We start from the raw sequence: 17440 nt of genomic DNA, 5'->3' as shown, positions 1-17440 counted from the left end.
TACATCCCAGGCTCTCCAGCCATGTCCAGCCCTGTACATCCCAGGCTCTCTGGCCATGTCCGTGTCCATCCCTGTCCATCCCAGCCCTGTCTGGCCCCGCCCCAGTCCCCGCCCCCTTTTCCACTCGCGATCTCGCGCGACCTCCCTCGCGCGTCGCGTCACGCGGGGCCGAGAGGCTGCGTCACGGCGCTCCCCGTGACGTTAGCGCTTCCTCGGCGTGCCCCGCGCCCCGCCCCGGGGCTGTGAGTGACGGCACATTCACCAATGAGAGGCGGCTGAAGCGTGAATGATGCGGCGCGCGGCCAATGGGCGATGGTCGGGGGCGGTGCCGCCCGGGCCGGGCGGGAGGGCGGGCGGGCCGCGCCTGTCAGCGGGGCGGCGGGATGGCGGCGCTGTACGCCTGCACCAAGTGCCACCAGCGCTTCCCCTTCGAGGCGCTCAGCCAGGGCCAGCAGCTCTGCAAGGTCCAGGAGAGGGGCTGGGGGCGCGCTGCGAGGGGGCTTATGGGGGCTAATGTGGGAGGAGGCTGATGGGAGAGGAGTCTGAGGAGGGCTCTGAGGGAAGTGGGGGGTGGTCTGTGAGAGGCTGTGGGGGGTCTGAGGGGTAAAGGGCCTCCTGGAGCTTGTTTGTGAGGGAGAGCAAGCAAGGGAGTGTTTTTAAGGGGTCTGCAGGCTCTTAGAGGAGCTGAGGATAACTGGGAGGCTGTTTGTGGGGAGATCCTGGGAGTATTTAGGAAGAGTGGGGCCTTGAGGTGTGTGTTTCGGGTCCGTGGGGAGCAGTGGGAGGTGTGTGTGAGGGCCGGGAGGTTTTGAGGGGCTGGAGCATGGGGCTAAAGCCCTGAGGCTGTTAGGGGGATATGCTGAAGGGCTCTTTAGGGGAGCTGGTTGTCAGCGGGGCCTGGGGGCACCGAAGGCAGTTTGGAGGTGCTGCAGTGGAAGTCATGGGGTTGTTGTTGGGGAACAGAGGGGAGGTGGGAGCTCTTCCTGAACAAAGGCCTGGGAGGATCTGGGGACCACTCTAGGAGGTCTGATGGTGTCCTGAAGGGAATAAGGTGGGTTTTGGAGACAGCCTGACGGGGTGGGGAAGAACAAGATCAGGTGAAATTGGGAACACGGAGCAGGAACTGGAGTAGCCTGGGATCACTGAGGCTGGGACAAGGCAGGTGAACGTGGGGGAATCTGGGGAAGCTGGGATGAGAGGAGAGCATGGCCAGATGTACAGGGAACTGGTGAATACCTGAGGCAGAGCTGTGTTCCTGCCCTGGGAGCCGGGCTGCCCCGTGACCCTCCTCTGTGGGTGTGAGGCACACCTGGCTCACCTGTGACACATGGCATTCCCAGTACCCTTCCTCTTCTCTCAGCATGACTGTACAGGGAGGGAGTGCTTGCAAGTGTGTGGATGTGGTGGGAGTGGAGGGCAGCAGGAGATCTGGGGCTTGGGGAGCAGCACTGCACCTCATGAAACACCTCTGTTGTTGCAGGAGTGCCGGATTGCTCATCCCATTGTTAAATGCACTTACTGCAGGACTGAATTCCAGCAGGAAAGGTAAATGCCTTCTGAGCTGGGGAGTTCCAGGTTTCTGGTAGAATGATCACACCTCGGGAGCTGTAATGCTTCCACACCTTCAGCGACTGAGCCTTAACCTGTAGATTGTTGCTGTGGAGAGCTTGGGAGACCTTTGGCCACCTCCAAAGATCTGCTGGGCAAGTTGTAGTGTCTGCAGTGCACTTGGATCACACCTTTTGCTCGGGTTTTTTTTTCAGTCAGAGCTCAGATGCATTTTCCCATGAGTTTTCCTCTTGCCTGATGTCTGGCATCCAACATTTATTTCCTGCTGTGTGTCCTCTAGCTGGGCTCGTGTCTTTTTGCATTTTGACAAGTTGTGTAGCTGTCAGAGGGAGGATTGGTAAACCCAGGGCTGTGTGTGGCCGTTGTGTGAGGTGTTCCTTCCCATGTTTGTTGGACAAATATACCTCTGCCCTCTCCTGCCATGATCTCCAGAGTGGAGCCTGCCCTGATGCTGAATCACTCATGCTGCCAATTAGCCAGTGATCAAATCCTGTGCTTGTATGGACAAAAACCGGGTGTCATCTGGAGATGCCTTAATTAAAAGACACCTCCTTTGTAATTTTTGGCTATTTATCCTCAGCCAGATGGGGATGGGAAAAGCATTTTGGTATCTGAGTTGCTAGAGAGGTTGAATCCAGCCTCATCACCCAGAGGCAGAGCTGAGAGGAGGCTGGGAGCCTAAGCAGGGATCCTGGGATCTGAGGCGGGCACCCTAAACACAGAGGTTTCATTTCTCTTGGAATGTGTTGATAGAATGATCTGTCCTCCTTCACAGCAAAACCAACACGATATGCAAGAAGTGTGCTCAGAACGTGAAGCTCTATGGCACAGTAAGTGAGGGGGCTCAGCCTCCCCAGCCTCTCTTCCTTTCATCTCTCTTGTCTTTATCCTGCTGAAATCAGAGCAGTTTATGGACTGGCTCAGCTGTAAGAGCATGACTGATCAATAATATGGGTCACTCAAATGTAAAACTTTTACTTTTTCTATTCTTTTAGCACAAAAAAGAGCTTTGCATCTTTTGAGGCCAGGAAATGATCTGTTTGATACCCAGTAGAAACAAGACTGTGCTTACACAGACTGAGATTGCTGCAGGAAGCAGTGATAAATCTTTATTTCCTGCTTGTCTGAAATCTGAAATAGAGATTTTGATTAGTTGTATTTTGTTGTTTTTTCTAAAGATTTCACAGCACTTGATAAATTATCTGAGTGCCATGGCTAAATACACTTAGCTGGAGGCCAGGGATCCAAATGGAATTTTGTCTCCTGGATCAGCATTATACTCTGTGTAGAGTAAGGAAATAAAAGTTTGAAATTATGGGGAGAATGGGAAGGAGCAGTGTACTATTGTAGCTTGAAGGCTGTTGCAGTTGTTCTTATTTTTTAAAGCCAAAACCCTGCCAGTACTGCAACATCATAGCAGCATTTATTGGAAACAAGTGCCAGCGTTGCACCAACTCAGAGAAGAAGTATGGCCCTCCTCACTCGTGTGAGCAGTGCAAGCAGCAGTGCGCCTTCGACCGGAAGGATGACAGGAAGAAGGTCAGTATTTGTGTTAAAGAAGGCTGAAAAGGTAAAAGGGCTGATCACACTGATCCTCTCTCCATCTTCTTTACATCTTCTGCAGCATTTCTGACAGGACATGGGGAAAGGCTTCCCACTGCCAGAGGGCAGGGTTAGATGGAATACTGGGAGGAAATTCCTCCCTGTCAGGGTGGGCAGGCCCTGGTACAGGGTGCCCAGAGCAGCTGTGGCTGCCCCTGGATCCCTGGCAGTGCCCAAGGCCAGGCTGGACAGGGATTGGAGCAGTCTGGGACAGTGGAAGGTGTCCCTGCCATGGCAAGGGGTGGGACTGGGTGGGGTTTAAGGTTGCTTTCAACCCAAACCATATCTCTTGGTTATAAAGTGTTTTCTAGAGTTGAGCTTTGCTCTGGTTTAGAGCTGTTTAATCTTTAAACCCCTGTGTGCCTCTGCCAGATCTTCTAAGAAAGATCTCTTGAATTTGGCCCAAGAGCTGGCAGAGGAGCACAGACCTCTGAATGAAGTGTGAGGTGCGATCTGGGGAGAGGGATGGAGAATGACATTTGTTCCATAGCCTGAGGAGCTACAAGTGTCATACCTCTACCAGGAAACCCCTTCATGGCTTCTGTACACCCTGAGTGCTGTGTAGGAGGTGTGTCTTCTCGAGGCATACTGTAAACATCTGTTGTTTGGAATGCTGCAGCCATAATCGGTGCCCTGCTGAGCCTCCTGGAGCAGACACCCTTGCTGTTTTGGTCTCCAGTGACTGCCGTAACCCTAAGCTTGAAAGTGCTTCTTGTCTTTTCTGTGTTTGCTTTGTGGGCAGGAAAAAAGACCAAAGCTGCTTTCTGTCTCCCATTCCAGGTGGATGGCAAGCTGCTGTGCTGGTTGTGCACACTGTCCTATAAACGAGTCCTGCAGAAGACCAAAGAGCAGTGCAAACACCTGAGCAGTTCTTCCCGAGGCAGCCTGCAGGAGAAGGAGCAGTTCAGTAGGCTCAGCAGTGGCAGCCACTATAACAGGTAACCTTAGGAGGGGTTTGGGCATGGTCTGAGCTCAGGACAGTCTGGCTAAGTCACGCTTTGCTTGTTTGCAAACCTCACTGTGCTGGTACAGCCTTGTGCTTCTTAGTGATCCAACTTACTGAACTTGTACACTGTGAAATCAAAGTTGCATTTGTAAAATTTAATTATTAAAATGCAGATTTTAAGCAGGAGTTCTTCACCTACATGCTACTCTGACTCATTGTTTTCTGTTTATTTTTAGTCTCCAGCTATTCTTCAAGGAATGATTTTTTTATCGTTTTAGCACTGGGAAATACTGTTTTAATAGGATCAAAGTGGGTGGGAATATTTATCTGCCTCTCTGTCTTAGACTGAAAGTCATTCAGGTTCTGACATACAATTTCCTCCTTTTTCTAGCCAGAAAACCTTATCCACGTCTTCCATTCAGAATGAAATCCCAAAGAAGAAAGCCAAGTTTGATGCCATATCTGCCAATGGTGACAGGTGAGCCTGTTACATGGGGAAATTGTGGGCGAGTGGTTTGTTTGCTAAGTTTATATAAGACAGAGTTGTGTGTGAATAACAGGAAGCTCTTATGCTAGAGCAGGGGCCTTGGGCTTTGAGACCTCGAGGGGCTGTCCTAGAACCTGGCAGGGCAGTGCTACCTGGAATCTAGACATAGATTTGAAGAAGAGAATACTGAGCACCTGTACCTGCTTGGATGGAGTAGGATCAAGGTGATGTTGGCTGAGCTCCCCAACAGTCAGGAAAACTGCAGGCAAACCAACTTTATCATCTCTCCTGCAGCCACAGGAGAGAGGGTCTGGTGAGGCCTGCAGGTTTTGTGCTTTGAGGTCTGTCAGACTGATCTGCAGGGAGAGCCTCAGAGGACAGGAGAAGATCCAGACCCACTTCCCATGTCCCCTCCTGCTTTTGGGGGAGAGACAAGCAGTCAAACAGCTTTGCTTGAAAGGTTGTGTACTCCCCATCCTGGAGGTGTTCCAGGCCAGGTTGGATGGGTCGTGGAGCAGCTTGGTCTAGTGGAAGGTGTCCCTTCCCATGGCAAGGGGATGGAACAAGATGCTCTTTAAGATTTGTTCCAGCCCAAACCGTTCCATGGTTCTCTGATTCTGGGAAAGCATCGACCCCGTTCTGCTGTCACACTTGATGCTGGATCACGTTGATGCCGGCCGCCTGTGCAGCAGAATGGGAGTCACTAGCAGAAACAGGAGATTGAGATGGATTTGTATTTTTATGGTCTTGTGCATGCATATTTTCATTCCTGCCTTTCCTCTCTGATTCTCAGCGTTCCTTCCTCTCCCGAGATGCTTTGCCCCCTTATCCAGAGGGCCCCGTCCACGTTGGCGCAGTGGGCTGCTTCCCAACAGACTCTCGGGGCCCACCATTGTCCTGTTGCTCAAGGCATTGACATCCTGAAGTGAGATCACCTATTGTTTTCTCCCCTCCCTCCCTGGGAACTGCCTCCTACACGGGAACTGTCCCTCTCAACAGATCTCTTTCTGAACAGCAGGGATTTGGGAGCATGGACCAGAGCACAGTTAGTGCCAAAGGGTTTGTTAAAGACACTGGTAATTAATTAATCACTACCTGCCTTCAGTGTCTCTGAGATCACAGATCTCTCCTGTAGATACCGTTGACACCTTGTCACTGTAAAATGCTCCCATGGGAAATGTCCATCCTGGAAGTGTTCATGGCCAGATTGGATGGGGCTTAGGGCAGCCTCATCTAGTGGAAGGTGACACTGCCTGTGGCAGGGGGCAGAACGAGATGAGCTTTAAGGTCCCTTTGACCCAAACCATTCTGGGATTCTATGATTCTGTGAAATAGACCTTTAATAATTTTATAGGGCAGTGGCACCCACAGAGAAGTGTGAAGTACCTTTTATCATCTGAACAGCATTTTCAGTTAAAAGCTGGAAAAATTTAAGGACTAATTGTGACTTAGGAGCCGTGGCTGATTGTGGAGGGTTAGAATTCCATTGCCTTCAGTGCTGGTGGAGCCAGAGGAGAGAATGGAAACAGGGCCCTGGTAGAGCTGGTGCAGCCCGTCAGAGAGGCCACTGCTCTGGGCTGTAGCACAGCACCAGCTGTTTTTATCTCCTCATTAAAGCCTGGGCTGAGATCTCACAACTCATTGTAACAGCCCTGCTGGCTTAAAAAGACCCAAAAAGCAAAATGACCTGTGCTCTGGGTTGGTCAGCTGTGTGTTTGGAAAGCAGGAGCATGTATTGAAGGAATCAACAGCCTTCCTTTTGCTCTCATGTCAGATATTGTCAGTCTGGCTCCTGCTAAGGCTGTAGGCCTTGCCACAGGCTTTTTTTTGATGAGTTCCAGTAACAAACCAAGTGTAAATTTAGCAACTAAAGAGCTTCAGCGACATGCAGCAGAAAAGGCAAGCTGCAGCTACCTTAAATAGACAAATGGCTGCATGTCTTGAGAGGAGTAATAATGGGGGTTCCTTAAGTGTGGGTTTGGAGTGGCTGAGTGTTCTTTTATGAGTGAGCCCCCAAATCCCTCCCCTTTATACAACTACCAGATTGTCCCCCCCGGAGTCATGCTGGTGCCTGAGCATGGAGTTAAGGTCTGCTGCAGCACAAGGGTGTTTGCAGCAGCAGAGTCTGGAGTAAACCAGCACCTCCTCCCTGCTGAGATCAGCCCCAACATCCTGTACCCCAGCTCCAGCCAAACCTCTGGTGTAGCCCTCAACTGGGCAAAATTTGGGCATGCTTGAGCTCAGTTGACTTCGGCAACACCTTCAGTCGGGGTCCAGCTTCTCTGAAATTACTGCTTCTTCTTGGATATGGTAGAAATTCCTTTACTGTGTCGTACTGAATTCCCTCTGTTTACATATTTCAGGGTGGTTGTTGCTCACAATAGCTATGATATGTGGACAGGGTTATTTCCAGCAGTCATTTAAAGGGTATTGAATGGTTTGTTCTGGGTGAGTTCTGGGAGGAGCAAACAGCTCTGTTGCTGCTGCACTGGGAGTAGTTTTCTCTCTCAGTGACTCGCAGCACATCTTGCAGCAGACCTGGCCTTACTAATCCTTCTGTGCTGCCAGTGCCCTGCACACCAGCTTCACCTCCAGCCCCTGCAGCTCTGCTGGTCCTAACTGGGGCACTCTTGGTGTCCCCATCATCTGTGCCAATGCTGGCAAAGTGTTTTTATGCTGCAGACTCCGCAGATGAGCACACTGCAGTCCCTTCTCCTGTCACTGCAGACAAGGTGCTAAATTGTGCTTGTAACACCAGGCAGTGACAGCACTGCTGGCAGGGGGAGGGCAGCAGTGCCTCAGGATGCTCAGCAGTGAAGTTCATTTGTAAAAGATTCTTATTTGCATAGGAAAGTCCTGGCATAGTTTAAAGCTCTGTGACTTGGGCTGTACTGCACTGAGCAGAGGATGTTTTTTCATAGAATCCCAGAATGGTTTGGGTTGGAAGGGACCTTAAAGCTCATCTCCATCTGCCCCTTTCCATGGGCAGACATCTTCCACCATCCCAGGTTGCTCCAAGGCCTCTCCAACCTTGCCTTGGAGCCTTGCAGGGATCCAGGGGCAGCTACAGCTGCTCTGGGTAAATCCTGCCAGGGTTTCACTACCCTCACAGGGAAGAATTCCTTCCCAAGGAATCTATCCCTCCCTTCTGGGAGTGGGAAGCCATTCCCCCTTGTCCTGGCACTTCAGGCCCTTGTCACCAGTCCCTCTCCAGCTCTCCTGGAGCCCCTTTAGGCTCTGGAATGGGCTCTAAGATTTCCCCTGAGCTTTCTCTTCTCCAAGCTGAACACCTTCAGCTCTCCCAGCCTGGGTTCAGAGCAGGAGGGTTCCAGCTCTTGGAACATCTCCATGGCCTCCTCTGGGCTTGTTCCAGCAGTTCCACATCCTTTTGATGTTGGGGGCTCAGAGCTGGAGGCAGCTATGCAGGTGGTTTTTGTCTAAGGTGAAATATGGATGCTGGTTTAGTGCCTGGTCTCTGCCTCTTTATGCCAGCCTGACTTGAATAGCTAAATCTTTAATCTTGGCATTTGCCTTGCCTAATTTCTGCCATTTAACAGGTGTGGAGTTTAAAGCAGTCGATTTGGTTTCTATTCCAATCAATAGAGAGAGGCAGGTGCCTTGGGAACAGCTCCATTTTTGTCTTCTGTCTCTGCTGAAAACAACAGGAGCTCATCATTTGCCTTTAATTAGTGGTGTGCCTTTTAGGCTGTTCAGACATGGAGAGCTCATGTCCCCCTGACCTATCCCAAGGGGCTGGATCTTGAGTTTATTTGTAGAGGAAATGGCTTTTTTGGTTTTTTGGTTGGTTGTCTTGATCTGTTTGTTAAAGGAAAAGACTGACTTGTGTTTGGCAGTTTTCCTTCAAATTTTGGAGTCTCAGCTGCTTCTGTAACATGGGGTTTAAGACAGAGGAACCTTTCATTACTATATTGTCAGTCTTTAAAAAAATACAAAGGAAGAGGAAAAAAAATCTGCTTCTTTATTTAGCACCTTAACACATTTGAAGGGGCATTTTGCAGCAGCTGGACAGGAAAATACCAGTCTGGTATTTTATAGCCCTCCAGGAGGAGGTCTCAGGCTGGCTGTTCCCTACTGGTGGGTGCAGAACCCTCGGAGCCCCAGGGATGGGTGCTCTGTGCAGGCTGGTGGCCCTCCTGTCCCTTCCTTCTCCCCACTGGGTGGCAGGGCTGGCTCTCACCTTCCTGGCTTTGCTGGGAGCAGCAGTTGCCGGGCAGGGAATTTTTCATGCTGGAGCTGCTCAGGGAATTGTGGGCATCCCCTGGCACTCTTTATCACCCCAGGGTATGGCAGGAGGGAAGCGTGCCTGGGCAAAGGAATGGTGTGTCTAGGGATTGTTTTCAGCCAGAGGGAATTAGTGAGGAAGCCTTTCTTTTCTCTGTGCTGTTGGTTACTGTTGTTTTTGGTTTTTTTTAAATTTATTTCTCTCCTCCCCAGCATATTTGCAGTGAGTGGGAAATTAAAGCTGCTGTTAATAATGTGCTTGCACACAGAAAGGTGCTGGAGCACACACCATCATCTTGCACAGCCTCCACTTGGGAAAACTATTGGGAAAGCTTTAAAATGGAGTTGTTCTGTGCTAGTGTGTGGGTATGAACCTCTCTGCCTAGCCCAGAGCTGGATCCAGTGTCCCCAGAGAGCTGCCACATCTTAGTGTGGACTCTGCTGTCAGCATGTTTTAGCCATGCAGGGCTCCTCTGCTCTGGGCTGTCTCTTGCAGACCCTCAGTTCTGAGTTTTCCTCTGCCAGGTTTTCTCTCCCAGTGCCTCAGGGCCATCCTCTGACTCTCAGATCTGGGAAGCTGCCTCTGCTTTGTTTCCCTCTGTAGATCCCCAGCACAGTGGGGAGCGAGCCTTTTCCCCTGCCACATCCTTACTAATGAGTCCTGTCACAGCAGACTGTAGTGCTTTTAATTAGAAAATGGATCATTTCCAGGTGCTGGAGGAGACCCCGTGTGAAGTGAGCAGCAAGTACTCTCTGCCTTAGGGTACACGCTGGGGACTGGAAGCTCAGAGGTAGAAACATCCTGGAGAGAGGCAGAATTTTGGATTGAGACCATGCTTTTCCCACTCTGCTGCAGCTCCCAGCTTTAAAGCTGAGTGTTAACCTACTCTGGAGGCTTTAAAAAAAAAAGTCAGGCTTTGGGTGACCCTGATGATTTATTTCTATTTATCTGATAACAGCCAGACTTGAAGTAATGTAGGTGAAGCTTTGTTGTCTTATTACAGTTCAATTTTTATACAGCAGTTTCAGGTGCAAGTGGCTGGGAGTGTGCTGCCCCCTTAGCAGGAGGAGATAAAAATCAGCTCTAGGGATGGAACAGAAGGCAGGGAAAAATCAGGTGGGCTCCCTGGGCCTTGTGGCTGCAGCTTGTTGTATCTTATGGTCTGGCATATTCCCATAGCACAGGACTGCATGTGCCTGCCTGGGTCACTGGTGTCTCCTAGGGAGGTTTGTGATTTACCAGTGCAGCAGTGACTCATGCACAGATAGCTCTGCTGGTGGTTGCTTAGATTTAGAGTACCTGGTAGTGTACAGGTGATGTGCTCAGCTATTTCTCTGTCTTCCTGGAGAGTTTTTTCCTACTCTGGAATAATGAAACTTCTCCCTAAATTGCTTTATCATGGCAGAATCATATTACAAGGTCCAGTATGTTTTTTATGCCTTTTCCTTGTTCAGAAAAATTTAGCTGTTTCCTTTTGCTCTGTTTGTTGAACTTGGAGGTTATTTGTTTCTCTTTGTGTCCCCTCCTTGCCAGAATGTTTGTTTACATTCAGTGGGAAGTTTTGCAGTGCATCCAAGGACTGCTTGTGAGCAAAAAGATTTCCAAAGGGATGCATAAAGTTTAATTATCTCTCTGATTGCTGTCTTCAGCTCTCTATTTGAAAAAGGATCATGAATGATCATGAAATGATTCCCAGTCTCCTTTGAGAGCATCCGTGGGAGTTTCCCTGCCTAGTGAAGAGGAGGGTTTTGTTGAGGGCCTCTCCCTGTTCTTTGCTGCAGTTTTTCTCCGGACCTTGCCCTGGACTCCCCTGGCACCGACCACTTTGTCATCATTGCCCAGCTGAAGGAGGAAGTGGCTACTTTAAAAAAGATGCTTCACCAAAAGGATCAGATGATTTTGGAGAAGGAGAAGAAGGTACAGTCCTTGGCTTGCTTCCCCCCCAGCAGGCTGACATGTTCTCACATGTCAGATCACACTCTGACACAGCCTGGCTTTTTATCTTGGAGCTAACATGTCTCGCTGTTTCCAGGCTGCCTCCTTTCCAAAGCCAAAGAGGCTCTCTGGACCCACCCAGGGGATCTCATGTCTGTGACCTCAGCCAGTCCCACACAGCTTCTGTAGAGACACTTTCCATGGCAGGGGGGGTCTGTGGTGAGGGCAGTTGTTGCCTCTTCCAGCTCATTTGCTCCTTCCTGGTTTCTGCACAGATCACGGAGCTGAAAGCTGACCTGCAGTACCAGGAATCACAGATGAGGGCAAAGATGAACCAAATGGAGAAGACACACAAGGAGGTCATGGAGCAGTTACAGGTGACAGCATTGTCAGTTTAACTGCTGAGCTGTGTTGTATCCAGGAGTGACTGAGGACATTCCTGAGCTGTGTCCAGGAGGGACTGAGGACACTCCTGATCAGGACACCCTGTGAGCTACTGCACACAAAGCTCTGCTAATGTTTCTCAGCCGTGTCCTACAGCCTCTGTGCTGCCAGGCAAGCCCCTCCTCAGCTCTGCATTGCATCCCAACCACCATTTACACCTACCTTGCTGCTCTCTACTCAGGCTCACACTTACTGTCTTTAAAGTGCTGTGTTGTGTCCCTTATGGACTAGACAGGAGCCATCAGACTCATTTTACTTATTGCCAAAATCAGGTTTGAACCTGTTTCTCCAGTCTGCAGAACCTTTGTCAGCTCCCCGAGCCTCTAAATCGCCTCCCTGTGATTTGTGTGAGCAGTAACCAGAGAGAACAAAGGAACAATTGGCAGTTCTTTTCACCCAGTATCTCTAGTCCAAATAAAGAAGTCCCTGAGCTGATGGAAGCAGGGAGAGCAGGATTCTTGTCATGGCTGTGGAAACACACAGCAGACTATCAGCATGAATAGCTTGAGCCACTGAAGGGATCGGGTCAAAGGGGAAGAAATCAGACACAGAAATGAACTTTGCACCGTTTAATTACTTTGGGTATACAAAGATCTAAAGCCCCAGCAATGAGAGCTGGGAGGGGATGAGACAAAAGGCTTCTGTTGCCCCTGAGGAAACAGCCCCTCCTCCATCCACACCCACTCTGGGGAAGTATCCCAGTGGAAGGCAGGCTGGAGGCCTCCAGCTGCTGTCAGAGTGCTGGTGCCTGCCAGAATCCCTTCACAGGGCATGTGGAATGCTGGGATGTGGTGTGGAGAGGGCTGGGTGTGCTGTTGCTGAAGGTTGAGGAGCATCAGATCCAGGAGCAGGTGTGTCCCAGCCACTTCCCTCTCTTGGGCCTTTCCACGTCTGTGCTCAGCTCAGGCTGGGACTGCCCTGAACTCTCTGGTGTCCAGATGTTTTATTTCTGCTGCTATTGGTTGAGTCTCAGGAAATCTTTTTCAATGGCTGCAAAATCAAAGTTCAGATCCTCTCAGTGTATTGTAGGTACTTTGAACTGTTCATATGATTAATTTTTGAACGGTCTCGTGGGTTCTATCATTTTGTAGTTGTTTTTTCCTGTGGGGCTGGGATGGGAGAGCCCTCTCTAGGAGGTTAGAGGTGAGCTCAACATCTGTGCCCCTTTCCAGCTGTGTGCAGGATGTCAGCTGTTTCTGCACAGGGATCCCAAGAGCTAATGATGATCCATGCCACTAAATACCCATTTTCCCCATTTCCAGGCCAAGAACAGAGAACTCCTGAAGCAAGCAGCTGCCCTGTCAAAAGGCAAAAAGCCTGAGAAGTCAGGAGCAATAACCTCCCCTTAAAGCCAAGCCCCCAGCCTGGGAGCTTTCCCCAGCAGTAGCTGAGGAGTGTGGGAGGCCTGCAGGATCGCTGGAAGCCCAAACCTCTGTCTTGTGGACTCCATGGGATTCCTGGTGCGTGTTACCTTCTGACAGCATGCTTGAGTGTGGCCAGTTTCAGTCCATGGGGAGAGGTCCCAGCCTTCCTAAATCCCCCCAAAGTACTGTTTTCTGGAAGAAATCTTTTCCTAACCAGTTGCTACCACTGCCAGCCCTTTCCATGAGCAAACAGGAACCTGCTGCATTAGTGGCTCCTTGCTGGTTCCCATCCTGCTGCTGTGAGGGAATTGCCATGGCCAGTTGTTCTGCAGATAAAATGGGAGCTGCGTGTGGTGGGAGCTGGATTTTTTTTTTCCCTCGAACTGTTCCTTCTTCAAAAGAGAGCTGAGAACTCACCAGCCCAGCAGGTATTCCTGGAAGGTTGTGCCACTGCTGACAACAGTTGATCCAGCTTTTTGAAGATGCTTCCACAATGGGGGCCATGTATTTATCTTGGAAGATTTTTGTGTTTTGTTTTGGTTTTTTTTCTTATTTTCTCTGTCAACTCGGCAAACCAAACTGCCTGGTTTTGTGTTTCCTTGTTTTTCTGATCAGAGCTTTTGGGTCGGGAGCCAAAGTGGAATGATACAGCCCCCAACCCACCCAGAATTCCCCCCACCCCCCCAGTGCCCTGGTTATGTGGTGACCTCTGGGATTTTGATGATTTCTGCAGCTTGGTGCGATCAAGTGTCTCTTACTCCATTTCTTTACACAGAGAGCTCTAGGCTCGGATATTCCCTCCCTTCCCCCTTTCCCTGCCCCTTCCAGATGCAGGGGCCAGGTTGGCTCCAGGAAAGCACTTACTCAGGCAGCAACCCGAGCCAGGGGGTGTTTTTTGGGACACTCCAGGGATTTTTCTCACTGCTGATTCCAAACCAGCAGGATCAAAGGGCTATGAGAGTTCCCTGTACCAGGGATGTGCTGCTCCAAAACAGCACGGTTGCCACTGACCCTTACAGCCAGACCAGCTGGGCTAGGTCCCCCCAGGCACCTCTTTTGGGGTGATGGTGGTGGATAAAAAGCACTTGGAGGGGGAGCACCACACAACTCCGGGCTGGCAGGAGCTCCTCGACATCCCGGCCGCCAGTCAGGGAGCGGAGAAACATCTCAGGGCTTGGAGACCCCCGGCAGGGGCTGGAGGGAGGTAAGAGAGCTCATGCTTTTGCTGCAGGGCGGCTGCTCCGTCAGGGCTTTGATGAAGCTTTTAACTAGAGCTTGTGATTACTTTTTTCATCCTTTTGTTTCTTATTTGTTACTAAAGTTGATTTTACTCAAAGGCACTTTTTTTGGGATGATGTTGGCTTCTGGCATGGAAGGAGCACATTTCATCGCACACTGCCATGGGTTTGTTTTTGGTTTTTATAAGAGACTTTTGATGTGAAAACAAGCAAAACCAGAAATTGTTACACTTTGCCTGAGTGTGGCAAAAACTCACCCAGTTTTATACTTTTAGAAAATGAAGTGCATTGGTGGGAGTTTTTTTAACTGTGGGCTTTGCTTTTTTCCTTCCCTCAACATAAAGAAATAAAAAAGAGGGAGAAAGGCCCTGTAAATACTGTTCAGTAGGGTTTTTAATCGTGGTAAATTGCTCCTGCCGTTGCATAGCTGATTTGTAGCACCAACATCGTTTCTTTGTATGTTTGTAATGATGAGATTTTCAAGGGATGCTTTGATTTGTACAAATGACACCTGTAAAAGTGGTTTAAAAAAATCCTCATCTGTGACTGATACTTTGTTTGCTTTGAAAAGGGAAAAAACCAAAACAACCAAAGTACCTCTCCCTGCCTGGAGCTGATTTATCTCCTGCTCTAGGGTTGGGAGTTTGGGGAATGAGACAATATTTTCCCGTTGTTTGCTTTGCTCCTACTTTTTTTTCTATCTTTAAATCCTCCCATCAAGCCTGTTGCTAGGATCCTGGTTACTTGGTTACATCCAGCTTCCCAGGACCCATCCGGCTGTATCTGACAAGATGTATTCCTGATCTTGGCAAGGGGATACAATTGGCACAGACAGAGGGACCTGCTCCTTTGGCATGGAGGTTTTCCCTTTTCCCATGAGAGTTCCATGAAGAAAATTTGGCTGCCTCTCATCTTTTTCCAAGGAAATCTCCAGAGGTCTGAGAGTCTAAAGGGGTTTTAGCTTTGACTGTTTTCCTTATTCGTATCCAGTCTCCTGGCGTACATGGAGCATGCTGATCTTCGAGCAGAGCATGTAAGGAAAGGAGACACTGAAACAATCTTCCATGTCTTACCTGCCCCAGGTGTTCCCTCAGTGTCCCTGTATGGTTTCTGCTGCTTCCCTTCCTCCTCAGAATCTGGGCTGCCCAAAACCACCAGCTGCTGAAAAAAAGCAGGAGTTGTCCCCAGCCAACCTCCCTCTAAGGTAACACACCTTGAGCAATTGACCTTCCCTTGCTGTTCAGCTTTCCTGGAGCACCAGACTTGTCCAGTCAGCAGGATGGTAACCAGAGCACTGTCAATCCCAAAATAATTACCCACCGTTGCTTGTTTTTATGTCCCTGGAGAGATTTAAAAGCCATGCAGATGTGGCACTTGGGGACATGGGTTAGTGGTGGCCTTGGCCATCTTGGGGTAATAGTTAAACTCTATGATCGTAGAGAGCTTTCTGAACAGAACAATTCCATGATTCTATGGGGTGCTGAAGCTGTTTTGCACTGGCCAGCATGGCCTGCTCCTGGCTCCCAGCCTGGGAGGGTGTGAGCTGCTCCGTGCAGCAGGCTGCTGTGCAGGAGGGAGATGCTGCTGACAGCCCGAGCCAGCAGAAGCCACCTGGGGAAAGTGCTGCAGGTAACCTAGTGCTGAGCAGGGGTGAGGAACAGATGGGGGATCCTGTGCTGCCACAGAACCTAGAGCTCTGTGCCCACCCGGCGGTGCTTGGTCCCTCCTAGCCCTGCTCGACATGCAGGACTTGTCTGTGGGACAAATGTCCTCCTGGCACAGCCCTTTGTGTCTTCTGATGGGATATTTTTGTATTAAATATTTGGCAGCATCTCCAGCCCATCTCTCCAGCTGGATCATCGCCTGATGCACACCCACAGCCCTGTCCCTCTAATATCCAGAGCTTTTTGGGGAGCAGAAAGGGGAGGGAGAACAGAGGCAGCCTCCCCCTCTCTGCCACCCCCACTTTGCTTGCTCTGTGTTGCTTTTGCTGATGCAAAGGAAGAGATGTGTTTTCCCCTTCAGGCTGATGTGTTCAGCCAGAGCAAACACAGAGCTCATGGCCTCAGGTGGATCTGCAGAGTCATCATGGAATGGTTTGGGTTAGAAGAGCCCTTAAAGCTCATCTTGTTCCACCCCCTGCCATGGGCAGGGACAGCTCCCACTGTCCCAGGTTGCTCCAAGCCCTGTCCAGCCTGGCCTTGGGCACTTGCAGCCACAGCTTCTTTGGGCAGCCCCAGGGCTGGCTGGTGACCAGCAGTACCTCTGCTTGTGCCCCTGTCCTGCAGCTCTGTGGGGTGTGACAGTGCTGAAGGAGCAGGTGACACAGCTGGACTGGGGTGACAGAGGCTAAACCAGCACCTCTGACCCTGGATCATATGAAATGAAGCCCCCAAATCGTGCCTCTGAAATGACACAACTGGAAATACAGAAGTGGAAACCTTGAGCTGGCCAGAGGCACCCAGAGTCCACAGTCTCAGCACAGAGCTGTATTTGCAGAACACCCTAAAAATAGCCCCAGGAAAGGACAAGGACCAGGAGCAATGCCCAGGGACGTTTCTAAGTGGCTGTGCCCTCCTGCATGCAGAGGCTGGGCCTGTGGGCTGTGCTGAGGGTGGCTGTTGCAGCCGTGGGCTGTGCGGCTGGCACTGCAGTGCCAAGGAGCACTGACGTTCTCCTGCTGGCAGGGGCTCAGCCCGGAGCCAGAGGAGGCTGTTGCCAGGAGAGTCCTGAGCTGTTTGTGCAGTGACTCCTGTTTGCTGGGCTGTCAGGCAGCACCAATGCTGTGTCTGGGACAGCCCATGGTTGTAAGGGTGGATTTTTATCCCTTCTTTTCACGTTTTTTTTTTTCCTTCTGTCCCTTTGGAGAAACACCAAACCCAGTAAAAGAGTCAAGAGAATCCCAGACCATTTTGATCTTGAAGCTCATCTTGTTCTGCCCCCCTCTGATGGGCAAGGACACCTTCCACCATCCCAGGTGGAAGGGATGGTGGAAGCATCCCACCTTCCATCCACTTGTCCAGCCTGGCCTTGGGCACTTGCAGGGATCCAGGGGCAGCCACAGCTTCTCTGGGCACCCTGTGCCAGGGCCTTCCACCCTCACAGGGAAGGATTCCTTCCCAATATCCCATCTATCCCTCCCTTCTGGCAGCAGGAAGCCATTCCCCCTTGTCCTGGCACTTCAGGCCCTTTTCCCAAGTCCCTTTCCAGCTCTTCTGGAGCCCTTTTAGGCTCTGGAATGGGCTCTAAGGTTTCCCCAGAGCCTTCTCCAGGCTGAACACCTTCAGCTCTCCCCGTCTTTCTCCAGTGCAGAGGGCTCCAGCCCTCCTTGGAGCATTTTTGCCTCCCCTGGGCTCACTCCAGCAGTTCCATATCCCTGTGATGCCCGTACCCGGTGTTTGGCTCGGCCCGGTTTCTCTCTGGCCCCGGGCGCGGGGTCGGGGAAGCGCGGCCGGCCCCGATGGCTGCGTCTGGCCCCGCCCCGTACTGTCATTGGTCTGATTGTTGCTGACTGGTCACGCCCGCGAGCTGCTATTGGTCGAAACGGGCGGGGGGCGTGTCCCCGCCCCGTGCTATGTAACCGTGGCGGGCGCGGGGTCCCGGGGGTCGCTG

At 50.8% G+C, this 17440-nt stretch overlaps 1 protein-coding gene across 1 annotated transcript; it reads left to right on the top strand.

Annotated features, from left to right (window-relative positions):
- The first annotated feature begins 367 nt into the window (after positions 1–367).
- On the top strand, positions 368–14378 carry FAM76A (family with sequence similarity 76 member A). Its single transcript, XM_066564809.1, has 9 exons — positions 368–464; positions 1481–1545; positions 2345–2399; positions 2956–3108; positions 3952–4109; positions 4509–4595; positions 10629–10764; positions 11058–11159; positions 12489–14378. The coding sequence occupies exons 1-9, from the start codon at positions 384–386 to the stop codon at positions 12573–12575; spliced, it is 924 nt and encodes a 307-aa protein (XP_066420906.1). The 5' UTR covers positions 368–383; the 3' UTR covers positions 12576–14378.
- The last annotated feature ends 3062 nt before the right edge of the window (positions 14379–17440 follow it).

The sequence above is a fragment of the Molothrus aeneus genome, chromosome 23, assembly GCF_037042795.1.
Source record: "Molothrus aeneus isolate 106 chromosome 23, BPBGC_Maene_1.0, whole genome shotgun sequence".
In the NCBI taxonomy this organism is placed as follows: domain Eukaryota; kingdom Metazoa; phylum Chordata; class Aves; order Passeriformes; family Icteridae; genus Molothrus; species Molothrus aeneus.
The sequence above is the reverse complement of the archived record's forward strand: the minus strand, read 5'-3'. Positions and strand labels throughout refer to the sequence as shown.